Source organism: Furipterus horrens, unplaced genomic scaffold (genome assembly GCF_987537825.1).
Source record: "Furipterus horrens unplaced genomic scaffold, mFurHor1.1.pri manual_scaffold_4, whole genome shotgun sequence".
Classification (NCBI taxonomy): domain Eukaryota; kingdom Metazoa; phylum Chordata; class Mammalia; order Chiroptera; family Furipteridae; genus Furipterus; species Furipterus horrens.
Genome location: NW_028327174.1, coordinates 79706516 through 79727666, shown reverse-complemented (window position 1 = coordinate 79727666; position 21151 = coordinate 79706516). Strand labels below are relative to the sequence as shown.

Genomic DNA, 21151 nt, shown 5'->3' with positions numbered 1-21151 from the left:
CCTTCCATTAGTTTTGTTTTGTGTTTTTTGTTCATGGCAGCCTGAGTTAATAAAGGCTGTGGTTTACTGGAATCCAATGTTTTAGGTATTCCGTACTTACTGGCCAAGGAAAAAAGTGCACCGGATGAACAAGGAAGGGACACCCGCACATCAATCTAGACCCCTTACTTTGACACTGGGAAGACATTGACCTTTCCCTAAATGAACATGAGACCAAGATTTTCCCTAGACTGGACATATGGCATGAAATGTATCTAGTACAAGGGAGATGAGAGGAACAGCATCAGTCCAGGGCTCTGTGCTCAACTGAAAAGGAGGCCAGGAAGGTTTGCATTGCTTTAGTGAACTTATTTCTCCCCTGACTCTTTCCAAAAGGGGTATGAGGTACCAGAAAACCGTTAAGGGATTTATAGAGACAGTCCCATGGGGAATGGGAAGTAGGGGGCAAGGAAAGAAGGGGAGATCCGGGAGGAATTGAAAAGATAAGAGAGAGAGAGAGAGAGAGAGAGAGAGAGAGACTAATGGGGGATGGGACAAGGAGGGGAAAAGCAATACAAATCTTTAGAGTTTTAAGTAATATATAAATTCAAATAGGAATCAAGTCTGCTGCATCAAGGAAGAGAAGTTCATGCTAGGCTTTCAACAATCTTAGTTTTATCACCTAAGGGAAACACACAAAGGGAAAGAAAGGCATAACTATTAAATAGGTGAGGAATACAACCTAACCAAAGACACAGAGGTGAGTAGCCTCATTTTGTTTGAGGACGTTGTGCATTCTTAGACAAGGGAATTGAAAGGGAAGAGAAGAGGTAGACACGCACAAGTGCTGAAGTCACTAAGAAAGGAGGGTTGACTCCTGAGACTTAATTACACAGGGTAGTAATGAGAATGGAGAGGTGGCTCAAAGAGCTTAAAACCTCTTCCTAAGAAGAGCTCAGTCTTCTCACAGTGCTCCCAGCCATCTATCTCCATGGGCTTTTGGAGGCACTGCTTTACAGATGTGCCCACTGAGGCACAGAGGAGTGAACAGCAGAATACACGAACTGGGAGCAATTGCCTTAATTAGGAATGCAAACAAGAATTTCTGCTCTTAATAGCGAGGTCGAAATAAGTTAACAATGGAAAAACAGTCTCAGCCTGTCTCTGTCTCTGTGTCTGATCTTTTCTACTAGTTCTCTCTTTCTTCCCTACCTCCTCTCTCTCTCTTCCTACTTACTCGTTACTTATCATCCTTGTTCTTCTTGCAAGCAATTATTCCCTTTTTCTCTGGTTTTGCCTGCATGTTGATGGGTAAAGAGTCCCCTTTATCTTTAATCCTAAATTTTATTGTCTCCTCTTCCCTAATTTCTATCTCTAATTTCTATATCTCATTCAAAAACTTTTTCTATATAATTCATTCATTCTCCAGGACATTAGTAGAGCTTCTATTATAATTTTAAATAACAACTGGTCATTGTTACAATTTACTGAGCATATATTACATGCTAGTTATTTCATAAAATGTAAATGAATTCTCACAGTGGTCATCTCCACATTAAGAAACTGAGGAGCAGAGAGGTTAGCAGAAGGTAGAACATGCTCAGGGAGATCATCGGCAGTAGGTCAGGGCATGCCTCATTCCCAGATCCATGACCCGCTGTCCGAAATCCATTACACTCTTTACTCCCTAATCCAAAATTTAATTCAGTTCTTACCATCCTGATTTTGTGGCTTCTTGAGTCCTACACAAGGACAGATTCTAAAGAATATATGGGAATTGTTGCTATGGTATGAATGTTTTGGCCTCCTCCTCCACCCATTCATGTTGAAATCTTAACCCCCAAGTCTATGGTATTTGGAGGTGGGGGCCTTTGAGAGGTGCTTAGGTCACAGGCGTGAGACCCTCAGGAATGGCATTATTGCCTGTATAGAAGACACTACCGAAAGCTCCCCTCCCCTTTGAACAATTGAGGAGAGTGGAGAATGTCTGGAGAAAGCAGGTCTATGAGAAATGAGAAATAAGGAAGCAGGTCTCACCAGATAGGGAACCTCCCAGCACCATGACCTTGACCTATGACTTCCAGCCTTAAGAACTATTAGAAATAAATCCCTGTTGTTCATAAGTAATCCTGTTTGTAGTATTTTGTTTTAGCAGCCCAAATGGACTAAGACAAGTACTCAACTGTACCTTTTCTTAGCAAAGCATGATGTAGTTATAAATAATTTAAAAGAAAACAATGGAAGCAGAAATGAGACCAGACACGAGTGGAGTGAAAGTAACTGAATGTCAGTCTATCCTTTCCGACTGACCACCTTTTTGTATGAGGCACAGTGGTCAGTGTTGGAATCCCTGGAGCAAGGCTACTCTGGTTTTGAGCCATAAGTCTCATTTTTTAAACAGGGATAATCTTGCTGTGTCATCAAAAGAAAGAAATCAGACAGCGTAAGTAAACCACACAAGCTGAGGTCTGGAGTCTCACCTCCTGTCTTTCTTTTCTTTTCTTTTTTTCTTTTTGCATGTGTCTCCATGTGAGCTCCTTCCTTCCCTCTGTCCCTGCAGGCTCTCTCCCTGCCCTAACGGCTGCCCTTCCTTCTGGAGGCCTTCAAGTAGAGGATCAGGAGGGCTCCTTGGGTTTCTCCACCAGCAGGTCTCCCAAATATCAGCATTCTGGGTCTGTGTCACCATTGGGGATCCCCCAGGCTCATACTTAGTAAGAGAAAATCTTTGAAGGCTCAAGGCAAACCATAAACATATCACGGGTTTAAAAGTCAGATGGGATTCAAATCCTTGCTCTGACAACTTACTAGGGCTAGAGTCTTCAATATGTCACACTCTTGGTCCCTTAAATTGTTTATCTGTGAAAGAGTGATGACTGAAGTGACAAAATGTACCCAAAAGCACCCAGCACTGGGTCAGAAACGTAACTGCTGAGCTCTGAGCTTCAATAATAACACCAGTAAAAAGGAGCAGAGATGTGCCCAGTGTACACCAAGCAGTTTTCTTTATGTAAATTCTCAGAACTCTGGAGTCAAGGTCACACCATATTACTTGAGTGCATTTAATCATTCTAATACACTTAAGTATATGTACTTACTTATACTTAAGTATATGTATAATCCTTATACATATACTTAATAATAATAGTATTCACTTTTTTGAGGAGTTATAATAAAACTCGGTGTGTGCTATAGTCTGAATGATTGCGTCCTCCCTAAGTCTGTATGTTGAAATCCTAACTCCCAAGGTGATAGTTTTAGGACGTGGGAATCGGGGGGAGCTCTGCCCTCATAAATGGGATTAACACATGCATGACGCAAGCACACAAGAAGTCTGAAACCCAGAAGAGAGCCCTCACCTGACCAAGCTGGCACGCTGATCTCAGACTTCCAGACTCCAGAACGGTGAGAAATAAATTTCTGTTGCTTATAAGCCACCTAGTTTGTGGTGTTTTGTTATAGCAGCCTGAACGGACTAAGACAGTGGGACAGAACTGATGTCATCTCAGAAGCTCAAAAGCATGGTGCTGTCAGTATTTTACACATGAGAAAGTGTGAGCTCTGACAGTTTAAGATGCTTGCTTAAAGTTGCACAGCTAACAAGTACTCATTTGCATGATGCCAGACTAGGTGACACCTGATTGCTATCATCAAAATTAGTCAGTTTTTAAATGCGTTTTATGAAAGATACTAATAAGCCTCCAAGTATACACTATACCGGTATTATACACTGACATATTATGGGTAAGGGTTTTAGTTTCACTGTGAACACTGAAAATTTATAAGGTATGTTTATCTTTTTAATTAGTATCTTATATAACGTCATGACAAAAGTTATTGAAAATAACTTTTAAAGGGTCAATATAGTATATGCAAACCATTAAATATTATATGTATACGCAATTCTTACTCATTCACCTTTCCAAAAGAAAATTCAAGTAGAACTAAAAATGGAATGGTTATCATAAATGAATGAATTCCATAAAAATTTCACCATCTTACTTTCAGGTCCTTTATGTCTTCAGAATAAAGAGAAAAAATTATCAGATGGATAAAGATTGTCTTATCTGATGAACTTTGGTCCTTGAGTTGTCTATATTTTGTACAATAAACAGAAATAGTCTTCTGCCTATGAATACCCCTAATGAAAATACAGGGTAAACGATTCCCAACACACATTATATTTGATACATATTATATCCTACCAATAAAACATCCATGGGTAGAAATAAAATAAATCTCCATCCATCTTGTATGTTGACATAAAAGAGAATGACAATGCAGCATAGCAGTCAGGGGTGCCTTGGTTCAAACTGGCACTGAAATCTTGAGTAATTTACCTTGCTGACTTCACTTTGTTCATCTGTAGAAAGAAGACAGGTGACTTTCCCACTTGGAATTTTTGTGGGAATTAAATGAGATGCTTTATGTGAATTTCTCAGGACACAAAAATACTGTGAATGTTTGTACTATTGTATTTGATGAATAAATTGATCATGGAATCGTGGACTATAATAGAAAATTTGGGCAAAATCCTTTTCTCTACTTTTTATTTCTTTCTCACAATGTTTATCTTAAATTTTACATGTTGAATTCTGGTAAATATATTTTAGATAATTATCTGGTTACTGAAATAATTTTCTTGCTATCTTTTCTACAAACTATCTGAACAATAAATTAAGGTACTCATTCTTATGCATTTTATTAAGGTATACATTTCTTCATAAAGTAATGACCTCATTAAGGAAATGTAAAATAAATAAAAACATTAAGCCTGCCCCCAAAAATGACTAAAAAAATCCAAAAAGCTAAACATCCATTATTAATATTATTTGTTTTGCTTTTACTTTTTAATGACACAGTTATATGGTAGAATATGACCATTTTTCATTTACGGTAACATAGGCAGTGGTCTCATTATATGTTCTTTATAAACTTAACTTAGAATTTATAATAGCTTATCAAGTAGAAATATTTCTATTTAATCATTTCCTATTTTCAGCATTTAGATACTTTCCTATTTTTGCCTCAAACAAAGAGCAATGCTGTGTCCAATTACTATCTTTGTTGATAATCTTAAACATTAAAAAAAAAAAAAACTTCTAGGACTTCCGGCCAAGATGGAGAAATAGACAGACACACTGGGTCTCCCTCCACAACTAAGAAGAAATACAACTACCTCAAAACTAGAAACAACCAAAACTTCCATAAAATCAAACTGCATGGAAGTCCAGGAAACAAAGATATAAAGAAGAAATACTCATCCAGACAGGTAGGAGGGGCGGAGTCTGGGCGGAGAGGACACAGTGGTGGCAGCAGCAGCGGCAGTGTCGGGCTGGCAGAAAGCGCAGTCACACGTTTTTAAAAGTCAGGAGGGACACCTGGGGAGTGTTCCCAGCTCCTCACCGGACCTGGAAACTCATGATCCCAGCACTGGGGAAAATCAAGCCTCATTGCTTCTGACTGTGCAGACCAGTGGGGGTTGGGGTGGAGGCAGAAACTGCCAGTCTCTCAGCAGAGTCCGATTGTTTAAAGGGCCCCCACGGTCCTTGAATGTCAGCAGACCCACCCATTCTGGGAACGACAGCTAGGGCAACAGCTAGAGAGGCACCAGTCCCATACGGAAGTGGGAGAAGTGCCTAAAAAAGGGGGGAGTGCTGGGCAGGTGGCATTGTTCCGTCTTGAACCCCTCCCCCCCCCCCACAGCACCACAAGGTGGTGAAACAGGTCCCCCTGTATTGACGAATCCCTAAGGCTCCGCCCCTTACAATATAACAGGAACTACAGCTCTACCTGGGACACGGAGGCAAACAAACATAGGAGTTTGTCAGAATGAGGAGACAGAGAAGTATGGGCCAAAGTGGGGAACAGATTAAGGTTCCAGTGGGAGAACTAAGCGACAAGTAGATAGCCAACCTAACAGATGAGATGGACAATCTAACAGATGCAGAATTCAAAACATTGGTGATAAAGATGCTCACAGGCTTGACAGACATGCTTGAATACTGCGGCAAATGCATAAGAGAAGAAGTGAAGGCTATGTTAAGTGAAATGAAGGAAAATCCACACAAAACCAGTGGTGAAGGGAAGGAAACTGGGGTTCAAATCAATGATTTGGAATATAAGGAAGAAAAAAAACAGTAAACCAGTGCAGAATGAGGAAGCAAGAATTGAAGAAAATGAGGAAAACTTCCCAAATTTTGCAAAGGAGATGGACATACAGGAAGCACGGAGGTCCTGGGTGAGCTGGACCCAGAGGAACCACACCAGGATGCATCATGAATGAGATGCCAAAGGTGAAAGATAGAAAGAGAGTCCTGGAGGCAGTAAGAGAGAGGCGGAGAGTTGCCTACAGTGGGGTACCTATAGGACTATATAAGTTGATTTCTCAGAGGACACTTTGCAGCCAGGAAGGGACTGGCAAGTGTATTCAATGTGATGAAAGGCAACCTGCAACCAGGATTACTCTATCCAGCAAAGCTATCAGTTGGAATGGAAGGGCAGATGAAGTGCTTCCCAGACAAGGTAAAGCTGAAGGAGTTCATCATCACCAAGCCATTATTATATGAAATGTCAAAGGGACTTACTTAAGGAAAAGAAGATCAAAATTATGAACATTAAAATGACAAACTCACAACTATCAACAACTGAATCTAAAAAAATAAAAACAAAATCCACATAAGCAAACCAGAATAGGAACAGAATCATAGGTATGGGGATCATTTGGAGGATTATCAGCTGGGAGAGGGGAGGGGGAGGATTGGCGAAATGGTGCAGGGATTAAGAAGCATAACTGGTTGGTATAAAATAGACAGGGGATGTCAAGAATAATATAGGAAAGGGTGAAGCTAAAGAACTTATATTCATGACCCATGAACATGAACTAAGGGGGTGGGATTGCTGGAGGGAAGTGGGGTGCTGGGCGGAGGGGAGCAAAGGGGAAAATAATTGGAACTACTGTAACAACATAATCAATAAAATATACTTAAAAAATCTTCTATTTTTTAAAGATATGTCATCAAGAGAATAATTACTGAGAATGAGAGCTAGAGAAGTCCAAGGGAATTATTGTTATTTGAATTTAAATGTCTTTGATTTCTAATAAAATGGTACTTTTATCTTTTAAAACCTGTTATGTTTTCTCTTTGGGGCATTATTTGTTCACACACCTTGGTCTTTGTATTCTATTTCTCTTGTCATTTTACAAAGTTTCCCATATCTAAAGTATACTGAGCTACTTTCATGGAAATTATTTCCTATCATTTAATTATATTCCTTTTTGAAAACACTAATTTTTTAACTTTTCCTTCATTATTTTGCTTATAAGCTTAGAGAATCCTTTCCTTGCTTCGTCCCATTTTACACATAGGAAAATTTTAAATCCAAAAGGCTTTGAAAGTATCTCACATAAAACACACACAGGTATAAACACCCAATAGTATTTAAATTAGTAGACACAATGTAGTAACAGGGAATTTTAAAACAAAAAATCATAGTTAAGAAGTAAAATAGTGTGAAATAACATGTAAAAATATTCAATTCTAATTATATATCTGTGAATTCCTGTGCTGTCCTTGGGACACTAAACATGACATTTTCACAAAACGTTTTGCTCTTAAGCGGTGAATATCACTGCAATTCCAATGTAAATATGCAAACACCGATAAAGTATTTTCACTTTTAATCAAGAAAATACCATTATTTAGTTCATTATTTAATTTAAAAAATTGCTCTTGCAGTTTCAGAAATGATTAAAAATGAAATGCTACAACACAACTAATGTCAGTTCATCATCATCTTCTAACCGGTTTTAATTATGAATAATAAAAGTAAGCACAATTTAACCCATATTTTAAGCTGCTTCTTTAGTGATGAAAAATCAAACATAATTTTAACAATTTCTTCCAGTACTTATCTTAAAAATAACATTTAACAGTATACAACCCATCCTGGAGAAAAACAGACTAATACAATATTAGCGTAAGATTTTGGACTTAAAAGTTGAAAGAGCTGGACTTTTCAAGTTTTTACCCAATTATATATATTCAAATTTTCTGATTTCAAAAAGTCACCTGAGAATTCTGAACTTCCAATATCTCAGACAAATGTAGTTGGGATTCACTTCTACCTCACAGGGGTTAGATGATGGTTTTAAAAAAACACTAGGTATGATGTTAAAGTGTTCAATAAATGTATACTAGTAAGACATTTTCAGGAATCTAAAATGACAGGAGAGCCAAATAATAACAATTCAGATAATTATAGTTTTTAAAATGTCTATACTTCTCTGTGGGCCCAAGAACATCCTCAGTGTTAGAAATGATTTTATGGTTGCCTGGACCAGCCCTATGCTCTTTGTTAATGCTTGAATTATTTCTTATGTCCTCATAAACCCACACTTGAAAAACCCTCAGTGAGCGATCATTTTATAACCTGACAGCTCTCGTAATATGGATATCCCCCCTTCTATGAAGCCAGAATGTATTTCTCCTAGCTCCTAGATATGGTCCTAGTCCTTGAACTGGTCCCCAGACACATGCTGTCCGTTTTGCCTCAAGCATTTTCTGTTCTTTAATGTTCTTCATTTCACCTCCCCTTTTCTACACGTTTGTCTGGTGAGCTCCTCCTCATCATTCCAGTATGGCTCACATGTAAGTTCATCAGGCATAGTTCTCCTGCAACCCAGACACCCAGGTAAGGCACCTAATTTTACTGTGTCTCCTTTAAAACTAATTGCAATTGTAATTAAATCAGTATGTTTACGATTTGTGCATCCTCACCAGTCTGCAGTCTCCATTGGAACCTATCTTGTTCCTCACCATGTCCCTACATCTAGAATAATACTTGATAAATACTGAGCTGGAGGAAGAGGTTCAGGACTTTGTCATTATATAGCTAAACCTTTGGAAATAAAGATCACCCAGAGAGAATATCAATGAAGAAAATGAGGCTAAAAAGCTTTACACAGAAACAGATGGATAAGAGGTAAAAGGGAAAAGAAAAAAAACAAAAAAAACAAAACAAGGTGTACATAAAAGAGCACTTTTGAATAGGTTTTATCACAATCTGCTCCCTTGCAACTTTTAATGTTTTTGTCTTTAATATTTAATGAATTCTAATTTGCCTGTATTTATATATAGCCGGTACCTTAAAGCAAATGGTTATTGATTTAAGTTGTTTCAATCTACATCAAATTAGCCCTGGCTGGGTAGCTCAGTTGGTTAGAGCATCATCCAGATATGCCAAGATTGTAGGGTCAATCCCTGGTCAGAGCACATACAAGAACCAACCAATGAATGCATAAATAAGTGGAACAACAAATCAATGTCCCCCAAACCCACTCTCTCTGAAAGCTGTCAGTCTGTTCCCCTGTATCCATGTCTCTCTTTCTATTTTGTTCTTTAGTTTATTTTGTTCATTAGATTCTACATATAAGAGAGATAATACGATATTTGTCTTTTTCTGACTGGCTTATTTTATTTAGCATAATTATCTCCAGGTCTGTCCACACCGTTGCAAATGGTAAGACTTCCTTTTTTATGGCCAAGTAGTATTCCATTGTGTAAATGTACCACAATTTTTTATCCACGCATCTAATAATGGGCACTTGGGCTGTTTCTAGATCTTGGCTATTGTATAATAAAGGCCATATATGACAAACCTATAGCTAACATCATACTCAAAGGACAAAAACTAAAAGCATTTCCCTTAGTATAAGGAACAAGACCACTCTTATTCAACATAGTATTGAAAGTACTAGCCACAGCAATAATACAAGAAGAAGAAATAAAAGGCATCCAAATTAGAAAGCAGGAAGTAAAACTGTCATTATTCATAGATGACATGATATAGTATATAGATAACCCTAAAGATTCCACCAAAAAACTTATAGATCTAGTAAATGAATTCAGCAAAGTAATAGGATACAAAATTAACATTCAGAAATCAGTGGCATTTTTATATACCAGTAATGAACTATCAGATAAAGATTATTAAGAAAACTATCCCATTTACTATTACAACAACAAAAAATGAGTACCTTGGAGTAAATTTAACCAAGGAGGTATAAGACCTGTACTTAGAAAATTATAGGATACTGAAGAAAGGAACCGAGAAAGACACAAGTAAATGGAAGCATTAACTGTGTTGATGGATAGGAAAAATTATCATTAAAATATCCATATTACACAAAGCGATCTACAGATTCAACCTCCATTCTTTTGACAAAAGCTTCTATTTGAAACCGTAAGGAAAATCCATGGAAAATCCCTTGAATTATAGGCCCACAAGACCCAAGGCACCAAATCCTCACCTTTGACATTTATAAACTAAATTCCATTAAGACTTGACATGATTTGTTTCATGTAGACATTGGAATACACTGTCACCCTTATAGCATATAAAGTCAACATTATACTATCACTAATACCTTAGTTTGACACCTATTTTCTATATATTCCTTAAACTATTTGATGGAAGACTAATGAGACATTGAGTATATATTAGAAACAACATAAAATCAGGGTTTTAGAAAACATTTTGGAAGCCCACATCAACCCTTTCACTTTATAAATGAAGACTTTTAATCCCAGAGACTATAGTTACCACAGGGCCGGACAAGTAACCTATTTATTAAACCAATTTATAAATATGTCTAGCTTTCTTTCTTGCAAGCCATCCTAAAGAAAAAGAAAAGCAATCTGCGATGCAATCCTTTTCCCTTGGACATAAAACAAGTGGATTCAAAATACAAGTAACTGACAGTGCTTTTAAATACTGCCTTCTAATTGCCATTGCAGCCCATAAAAATTCCTGTAAGTCTCCCGGTCTAGTCCCAACTGGATGCCATTTCCAAATCCAACTTGTATCATTGATAAGCAAATAAAAAGTCCAAAAAATCACCTAGGATAATGAATTTGCAAAAAGACAAAATGCACCCACTCTGCACTTTGACTGGCACATGGAAAAGCATTTTAAAAAGATTCAGAACATGCATATTTCATTTAAACATTTATTTTTAAGCTGAATATATGTTATTATTCATTCAATCCACAGGTATAAATATTCCAAGAATATCTATAAATAGTAAGTTGGAGAAAAGAACTGATATGAGAATCATAATATGTATCTTCTTGGACAAGACATAATAAAAATTCTAATGAAATAACCTTTCAGTCCATTTTGGAACATACATCCAATTCTAAAACAGAGAGTACTCTTAACTGAGCTCAACCAACACTACTGCACATTTCTGTGAGTATGGCTATACACTAGTTATTAATGTGCAAAATGGAAAACAGGTCCTCCACATTTTTAATTATCTTAGATTTTTCTAAAGTAGATAAAAGTATGATTTCAATATAAATATATACATTCCTACAAGAGGTCCCTAGTCTAAGCCACCATCATTTCTTGCCTAAAATACAGCAACTGGATTCCCTTTGCTCTACTCTGACCTTTCTCTAATACTGTATTCTCCGCACGGTCCCTTCCACTGCTCTTAGAATAATAAAATACAAACTCCTTAGTTTGGTCTACAAAGTCCCATGGGCTCTACTTCTGCCACCTTTACAGTCTCATCTCCTCCCACTTTCCCATCAGGTTCATATACTCCTATTCACATTTGCCTTCTTTCTCTGCTGTGAAAGTAATCTTGGTCTGGCCTGTAACATTTGAACTGACTGTTTCTTTTGTCTGAAATTCTTTCACCTGGTTCTTCAAATAGCTGACTTAAGCTTACAGATTTCAAATATCACCTCTTCAAAGATGCTTTACCAGACTAGTTGGGTTTCAAAAGTACTGGAATTCTCACCTCATCACCTTCTGAAAATGACAACATCCTATTTATTTCCTTCATAATCCTCACTTTCTTAAAACAGAACAGTGCCTGGCACCTATTATATATATCTTATACATGTTAAAATTAATAAAAACTCTTTCCTAAGAATTTTAAGCTAAGTCATGACTTATGAGTTTGACATTGTAAAACTGTACCGAAGGGCCTACTAATCAAAAATATCTATCTACGTACCCACCCATTTGTCCATCTACCAATGTTGTGAAGACAAATGGAACATTTAGGGGAAAAGGCAATGATGGTTTCAAAAGAACCCAAAATTTAGTTACCTACCACCTCCTGGGGCATGTCAGCTTCATTTTTCTAGGCTTTAATTTATATACCAAAGGGGTTATGTTAAATAATTTAAAAACAAAACAAATCTTTCCAGTTCTAAATTTTAGTCACTTGAAGTTGATATTTCTTAAATTAAAATCATTAATATTCCTTTAAGTGTGCATTTTTAATAACTTGAGCAGAATGAGATAGAAATTTCAGTCACTCAATTATGGGCTTCCTGTCTATTTGTAACTCTTCCTTTTTGATGCCTCAACTTAAGTCAAGATTTAAAAATAATCCAGGGGTACTAAGAAGAGTGCGTTTTTAACACATGCCTTTACAGAACATCTGTTACCACTGTTTTCCAAATAACACATACAATAAAGAATTTGTTCCATTTTCTGTTAAAACTGAATCTAAAAATTTCTCATGGGATGAATACTCCCTGATACCACCACGGAAAAAATAAAAAATAAAAAATAATTCAGGAGTATGATGTAATATTAAAAAATAATAATAAAAAGAGAGAAATTGGTAAAGACAGACCAGCCAGAAAAAAAGGAGACTAAGAAGGCTAACTCTTTAATACAAGTAACTTTTATTTTTCAATTTAAATTTAAATGAAGCAATGACGAAATTTAAATAAATTGGTTGCAAACAATCTAAAGCATATTAATAAAATTATGGGAAACAAACTTAGAAGATTCAGTAAGTAGAATTAGTTTGAAGTAAAGAAAATTCAGGCAGCCAGATGAGAAATAAAAATCCTATTTCATAAGATGGAATGACAGGAGGTCCCTTGGAACTCAGAGAAAATAATCTTGGGACTACTTTAATCCACAGTAGGTGTACACAAAATAGAATGTATGAGAAAATCCTAATTTAAAATACTTCATATAAGAAAACCTGCAATGATAAATTTGTGACAAACTGAAATTAGTTGACTGTAATCTTAACATGGCAATTAAACTGCCCTGTGAAAGAAAAGCAAAAGTGGTTATGCAAGAAGTTATGTGAAATCACATGCTGTGTTATGCTGGAAAGGTAAAGCATCACAAACCCAGGTCAATAAACATATCCATACAATGTAAATAAACAAATGGACTTGTGGTTGGTTCAGTGTTCCTCCATTTTACTATTTACATTTTCAACACTCAATGCCAGTCACTGATTTATTTTTACTTGTTGGAAAATTCAAGAAGATATTAAATAATATATAAGAATATTAGCTTTATTTCCTCAAGATTTAATTTCCATCCACCTTTAAGTTTACTGCTTGATAATAACTAACACACCAAAGCCAAGTGTTCAAAACAACCTTTTTCCCCCCAAGGGATCAGAAAACGGAAATGTTTTTTTGTCTCACTGAAAGTGATTCCAACCGCAGATCTGATAGAAATAAGCACATTTTTCATAACACCAAACAAACTATATTACTTTGCCTCACTTAACACATGACTCACTACTAATGATAGAGTGGAGTGTGACAGAGCTGTTATGTAAGTTCACTCTGGAATGATTAAGGCCAAGGCCAAACTGAATGAGAGAGCCATCCTTGACACCCTTTAGTTTATCCTTGACCTCAATCTCAGGCCTGCAGAGGCTGGTGTACATCCGTATCTTCCAGAAAGCAAGATTTTGAGGCCAAAATGTAAATTTCTTCTACAGTTTCCAAATGATACATTCCATAAGCAATGCATTATCTTTTACAATGAAAAGAGAGTTAATATTTAGATTATATACTATGTATCAGGCAAGGAGTGATGTGTTTTCCTGATGAGACCTCATTTAAACTCCGCACTGTCCTTGAAAGAAACAACTGTGAAATGCCTTCCCCACTGAAGTCCTATGAAAATTACTAATGGAAAACATAATGCATATGTCTATTCTGAATGACAAGGTAAGAGTATGGAATGAAGCTAAGTCTGCAACAACAAAGTCAATGTCCTCTCAAAATGTTCTTTGCCAGCGAAACCTAAATCTCACATCAACATTAATAGGAAATGTGCAGGACATGGAAAAGACTTCCAGCCACTCACCATAATGCATGTAACAGTTTCCTTTGGTGGGATCCAGCTCAATGGCCTTCAAGAAGAACTTTTCAGCCTCACTCTTACGACCCTTGAAAAACAGAGAAAATGGATGATTCAGTAGTGGATCATGAGGGATTCTTCTCCTCCCAGGCCCAAATAAAGTAGACTGATGTCTACTTGATAATCATCATCAAAAATATTTTGTTTTTATTTAAACAAAAATGATCAAGGATAAAATATTGAAAGAGAAGACTGAAGTTGGGAAACACCAAGATTAGAACAGATGAGAATGAGTTCATCAAAGATCAAAACAAAGAGGCCAGGGAAGCAAGAAAGAAAAGTAAAAAGTGGTTTCACAGAAACCGAAAGAATAAGATAGTTTGAAGGAATGGTGAGAAGCATCATTATTGTTGTCTATTTTATATTCTCCCTTCAATTACTTCCTTTTCATTCCTTGTAAAGAATTATGGCCATTTTAGCTTTTGGGATGATTTTGTCCTAATTGCTGACTTTATATATAAGGAAACTAGTCATATTTGTTGAATATCAAACAACCACTGCTTATCCAGGACTTGCTGTGGTCATTCCCAAATAATATACTGCTAATCCAGGATTTAATCTAAAACTAGAACATTTTCCCAGCTACAGTTTTAAATAAACATGACTGACTGCACCTGTGTTGACCGCAAGTGGCTCCAAGGCATTGGGTGGTGTCCAGTGGCTGTGGTCCACAGTAAAAAACAAAACAAAACAAAAACAAACAAACAAAAACAAATTCCTTGACCCCACACTGAAACAATCTTAGGCACATGCTCCTTCCAATTTATACACTACCACATGAACTTCAAATTATGTTTTTCCTTTCTTTACATATATTTTTAAAACCACTGTGTTTGTCAGTAGATGAGTGGATAAAAAAAAGCTGTGACACACACACACACACACACACATGCACACACACACAAAGGAATATTACTTGGCTGTAAAAAATAAGGAAATCGTAGCCTTAGCAACAGCATGCCTGGACTTGGAGAGTATTATGCTAAGTGAAATAAGCCAGTCAGAGAAAGGCAACTACAATATGATTTCACTCATATGTGGAATCTAATGAACAAAATAAAGTAACAAAAAAAAAATATACAAATACACTCATAGATAGAGAGCAGGCTGGCAGCTGTCAGAGGGGAAGGGAATTATGGGGCTGGGTGAAAAAGGCAAAGGGATTAAGACAAAATAAAACAAAACTCAGAGACCCAGACCACAGTATGGTTATTATCAAAGGAAAGGAAGGTGGGGGAGGTAGAAGAGGGTATAGGAGGGATAAACGATGATAGAAGGAGACGTGAGAGGGTGAACACAAAATACAATATACAGATGATGTACAGCAGTCCCTCTCTATACTGCGGTTCACTTATTGCGGCCTCACTGTATTGCGGGATTTTTAAAATATTCTATATAATTATTTATAATGATAGCAGATTTTTCCTACCCTAAGCCAAGCTGTATTGACTCCGTCTTTCCCTTGGACCCTTCAGCTGCGAAGAGAGGGGGGGTCTGATGCATGGGCAACAGCAGACCCTCCATATCACCCTGCCCAGGCTCTGTAGCTTCAGCTTCACTGGAGAGGACACTCCAGCGTCATCACAAGATGTCGATTCAACACGGGAGGAGACAGATACCGTGTCACTCCCGAGTCGGACTGCACAGCCATTCTCGGCGGTGCAGATAGACTCTTAAGAAGCTACACCATCGTCTCTCGAGACGGACGGCTGCCGACGACGAGCAGATTTTTCGCTATATCGCAGGATTTTGCGGTACTGTATATGTATGTTGTTAAAGTTACATAGGTGTAAGAGTGTAGAATATGTTTAAGAACATAAGTAGTGTTGACGAAAGTGTGGAAAAGGTTAACAAGGGAGTGGGAAAGGTTAATAAGGGACTGGGAATGGTTATAAGTGTGTGGGAAGGGTTTATAAAGCCTTAAAAAATATATAAGTACTAAAATAAATGTAAGGTTCCTACTTCGCAGATTTTCACCTATCATGGGGGTGGGTGTCTAGAATGTAATAACCATGATAAGTGGGGGAATATTGTATTATACAATTGTACACCAGAAAATTATATAATTTTATTAACCAATGTCACCCCAATACATTAAACAAAAACCAAAACAAATAAAAACCCTTTATATTGGAAAAAAGAGAGTTATGGAAATAAACCTTCCAAAGCTAGAGGTATATAATTAGCCTAATATTCCACACTCCATACAACTTTGACTCATGCCTCCATATACCTCCTCTGAGTTATTCACTCATTTAAAAAATACACTCTTGCATATTCTTTAGTCTCCAGCCTCAGCCACCTAAAGCTAGTGTTAACCAAATGATCAAACAACTGATTTCATTTCTTCTTTCATTTTAATAATGATATTCCAGTCAACAATTCTTCTTTAACTCACACATCTCATCAAGTATCTAATAATTAAAATTTTAATTCCTTGCAATATTTCTCCCAGTATTTTAACTTCAAAGGAAAAAAAAAAAGAAAGAAAGAAAAGCACAGGCAAAATGCTTTGTACACATATCATACAATACTTTCATGAAGTTAGTAAAAATACACAAGAATCTTACCAAAGTAGGATTCCTAAATGATGCTATAACTATAATGAATCATGAAGTTAGTAAAAATACACAAGAATCTTACCAAATTAGGATTCCTAAATGATGAAATAACTATAATGAATCAAACAGTCTAAACCCAAATTAAGAACATAGATTCTAGGCAGGCAGAACAGCCCCCGCATTTTTGTAGCTATGTGACCCTGGGAAAAACATTTCATCTCTCCGCTGGAATTTCTCTATTACAAAAGAAGAAGATAGGTGGAGCACATGAGATTTTTAGGTCACTGTAACTATTCTGTATGACACTGTAATGGTGAATACGTGTCACCATGCATTTGTAAAACCCCATATAACAAAAACTGTGAACCCTAACTGAACAATGGACATAATGTACAAGCACTGGCTCATCAGTTTTAACAAATGTACAAACTACTGTGAGTTTATAACAATAGGAAAGCTATGTGAAGGGTGGCAGGATGGTGAGGGGGCCTTTGGGAACTCTCTGTACTTTTGGCTCAAATTTTCTGTAAACTAAAAACTGCTCTAAAAATAAAGTACATTATTAATAAAAGAGTATAATAAAATATTTCATAAGAATATTAAATTTCTAAGGTGATATACATAAAGTAATAATACTCATGTATATTCTAAACTTATAATAAATGTTAACTTATATATACACATACATGTACATATGTAGTATGCAACAGAATGCAGAATTCTGAATGACAATAGGTATGTTTTGTTATACACACCACCTCAAAAACACATGGTCAGCTTTAAATCATCCCTGGAAAATGATGTACAAAGAACTTGCAGATGCTGGGAAAAGAAAGATGCAAAAGGAAAACTATCATTGGTAGAGGGTCTGTACAAATGTTATATGCAAAGATAAAAAGGGTCTGTGAACTTTTTTCCATTTAAGTTTTTCAGGACAGAAGAGAAAAAACTAGTTCATTTATCAATGTCACAGTAAATGGGGTAGTAAAATCTTTGTCTATAGTCTACTGGCAAAAACAATAGTATGCAGCATTAAAAACATGCACCAGAATGCAAAGGACAGCGGTCTCAGGTTGCTTCATGGACCAGGTTATTAAAGGCAATGAGTCCCACCAACTCATGGATGCAGAATAAAAATATTGAAGGACAGAACGCTCTTTCTGGGGGCAAGTATCAAACCAACATGCAAAAACCTATCTTTCTGCTTTGACTACTGTTTATTTAATCAAGTGTCAATTAGTAAGGAGGAAAATAAAATCCTCACAAGAGTATATAAAATCAACAGCCAACCAAATGCATAAGCCACGCAGACACACACATCACTAGGTCTTAGAAAGGGATTATGGTGGCTGGGAAGTAATACTATGTTTAATCAAATTTACTCTATCAACTATCATTGCTTTAGAGAGATGGCAGTTAAGAAGAGGAAAAAGTTATTTCTCAGCAGGTTTTTCTTGGCATATTTTGGATGATGTCAGCATTTTCTACAAGCGTTATGGAACATGCCACTGATTTCACAAACTCTTCACATCAAACACCATTACTCATTCTGTATATTGGCGGGGGTTTTTGACACATGTGTTGGTTCAGAAAACCAAGAAAAAGGGATGGTGGTCAACTCTGACAAATAAGGGAAATGTTAACTAAGAGACTCAGGATCAATAGCCAGTTCTGTGACTTGTTTATTTGCTCATTCCTTTATATTTGTAGGTTAAAAAATATTTATTGAATGCTTACTATTTGTCTTGCACAGTTCTAAGTGCCCAGGATAGAACCATGAACAGAGTGCTTGCTGTCAAGCCCTAGTTGCAAAAGGCACATAAGGGACATACCGCCTAAGTGTAAGGGACTAGTCACAGAGCACAGTGGGCAAACAATTTCTCCAATTCTGAGAGAACTAGCCTAGAGACACACAAGCATCTGTTTGAATCTTGCTGCCTCTACTTATTTAATTGTGTAACTCTAAGTATCTTTTTGTAATATCTGAGTCTCTTTTTCTTCATTTGGAAAAATTAACATTTGTACCAATTTTGAAGGATTACTAAAAAATAAAAAATCAAATGGAAATGACTAGGTTCAGGTCTGGCATATAGTTGTGACATTCTTTGATTTTTCTTCCTTCTGTCTCCTCAGAAAAATTCATCCTCCCAAGTTCAATGTCACTATCGGTTCCTAATTATCAAATTTCAAAAATCCTTTTTAGAATTCCATGTCATGGTAGCAACTAAATTTAACAGTTTTCCTAAAAAAAAAAAAGACCCTCATTCCTAACATTCTCTGCCCTCAAATAGAAGTCCAATAAAAGCCCTTTCAGCTTACACCTAGAGTACAACAATAGAGTTCAGATTTCCTCGCTCACTGAACTTCATTTCACCAGATTAATGTTCCTTAAGCAGAACTGTTTTCATTACACCCTTGTTCAAAAATATTTTCATAGCTTCTTGTTTCTACTTATCTAATTTAATAATCAATCTAATTACCAAAACCTTCCACAATCTAGTTCAAATCTTCATGTATAAATACCTATACAGTATGAGGTCAATCTATACATATACACACACAAGTGGGGCAAAAGTAGGTCTAAAATTGTCAGTATGCAAAACAGTTTATTCTAGTATTATTATTTATTAATTATTGTATTATTTTCCATACAAACTGTAAACCTACTTTTGCCCCACCCTGTGTTTTATACACTCATAGACACACATAGACACACACACTCCCCCCAAACATTCCTTGAACTCCCACTTAAGAAACCATTCAGGAATATTAAATGTAAGAGAGAATTATACTATTATGGTTTCAGTTTGAATTGTTTTATTTTTAAAAAGTAAATTTTAATAGATTTTGCACTTATTTTTGGTAATAAATGACTGAGTATATCAACCATTATATCAACTTATTATGTCACCACGTGTCTTGATGCCACAGCTCAGAACTGCTATTTTACTAAGTAACATCTGAAAAAAAAATCAAGACTTTGCATTGTTGTACTGCACTAGGAATATATAGGTATAAATGTGATTAGTTTACTACTCCTGTCTTATAAACTAAATTACTCCCAAAAAACTCAACCTTTCCTTCATAGCCACCCCAGCTTTCTGTAAATATAATAAACAGTCAACAAAAACACAGGCTCCCACTATTTGCAGTATAGAGCTTAATAGCTTATAGTCAGTCCTCAGTTATTTAGTTCGCATGTTCACACATTTTCAATAAAGTACAGAGCTGTGAACAAAACAGTAATTTCTCCATTTTACATCTGGAATCTGTCACAGGAACTAAGATCTATCAAACCATAAAAAGAGTTCCTCAGAAATAGCCCAATTCTCAACAGGGACTACCTGTGTCTTCAGCACTGCTAGGGAAAACAATTAGAATGAACCAGAATGTTTCCATTCAACGGTCCTACATAGAGGCTGTTGTAAGTTTGTAGGAAGAGTCTCCCCTCTGAGGCTGTGTATCATGCAGTGACTTCCACACCTTCAGTGTTTACTCTTTGGGAATGTTTGATGATTGTGAACATCAGTCATTTTCCCCAATCAATGAAAAGCACATCTTCATTTCACATGCAAGTGTAAATCTACATGGATTAATAAATAAGAAAGGGAAGAAGCCAGTAAAACAGGTCCAAAAGCTTAAAGTATAGTGTGGTTAACTGTTGTTTAAACATATATTATAGTTTAAGTGCAAAAGAGAAAAGCAATTAAAGAGACAGTCTTGAAAAATTAATCTGAGAGGACCACTACTTACAAATAGAAGGAACATTATTTGGTTTTCTTTTCTTTCTTTCTTTTTTTTTTAACATGACAATGTTTATATGTGAAGCATTTTCAGGATATGTCTTTCCTCCACAAAAGAAAAAAATCATTAAAAATACTACAGTCAACAAATTCTTACAAACCAAGATGATTTCTATCAAATTATTTAATTCTCATGTCCCTCTAAGACACTAAACATAATCAACCTTAATTAGAGGCAAAGTGAAGGGGCAGGGGCAGTGGCAACTTACATGACAAAATGTTTTATCCCTATACTACCAAAATATTTTTCTCATCAAATATCACATATCTAAATTTTTGACAATGACATTCATATTTCGGGGAGAGAATACTATTTCTTCAGGAATGAATTAAAATATGATAGAATAACGATATTGGATCAAAGAAATTAATGTGGCTGAATAGTTGATTGACAATAGATTGTGTCTTTCCGCCTTGAATTGTCTCCCAAGTCCCATTTTCTATAAATATCTGGCCTTCTGTGACCTGTGTTTCTAAACATCCCAAAGCAGAAGCTGCCTGAAAGATACCTGGAATATGTTCTTACGGCCTAAGTTCATTGAAATATATCAGATGACACTGAGGGCAGCTAGCGGTTATAGGGAGTGCTCAGATTTTTCAGGG

General features: G+C 36.3%; 1 protein-coding gene across 3 annotated transcripts in view; it reads right to left on the bottom strand.

The window, feature by feature from the left end:
• Positions 1 to 21151, bottom strand: part of TMTC2 (transmembrane O-mannosyltransferase targeting cadherins 2) — a 396110-nt gene that overhangs the window by 78933 nt on the left and 296026 nt on the right. For all 3 annotated transcript variants that reach the window (XM_090273677.1, XM_090273679.1, XM_090273678.1), the window contains exon 9: positions 14131 to 14212. In XM_090273677.1, the coding sequence (XP_090129803.1) occupies positions 14131 to 14212 (82 nt within the window). The remainder of the gene's footprint in view (positions 1 to 14130; positions 14213 to 21151) is intronic.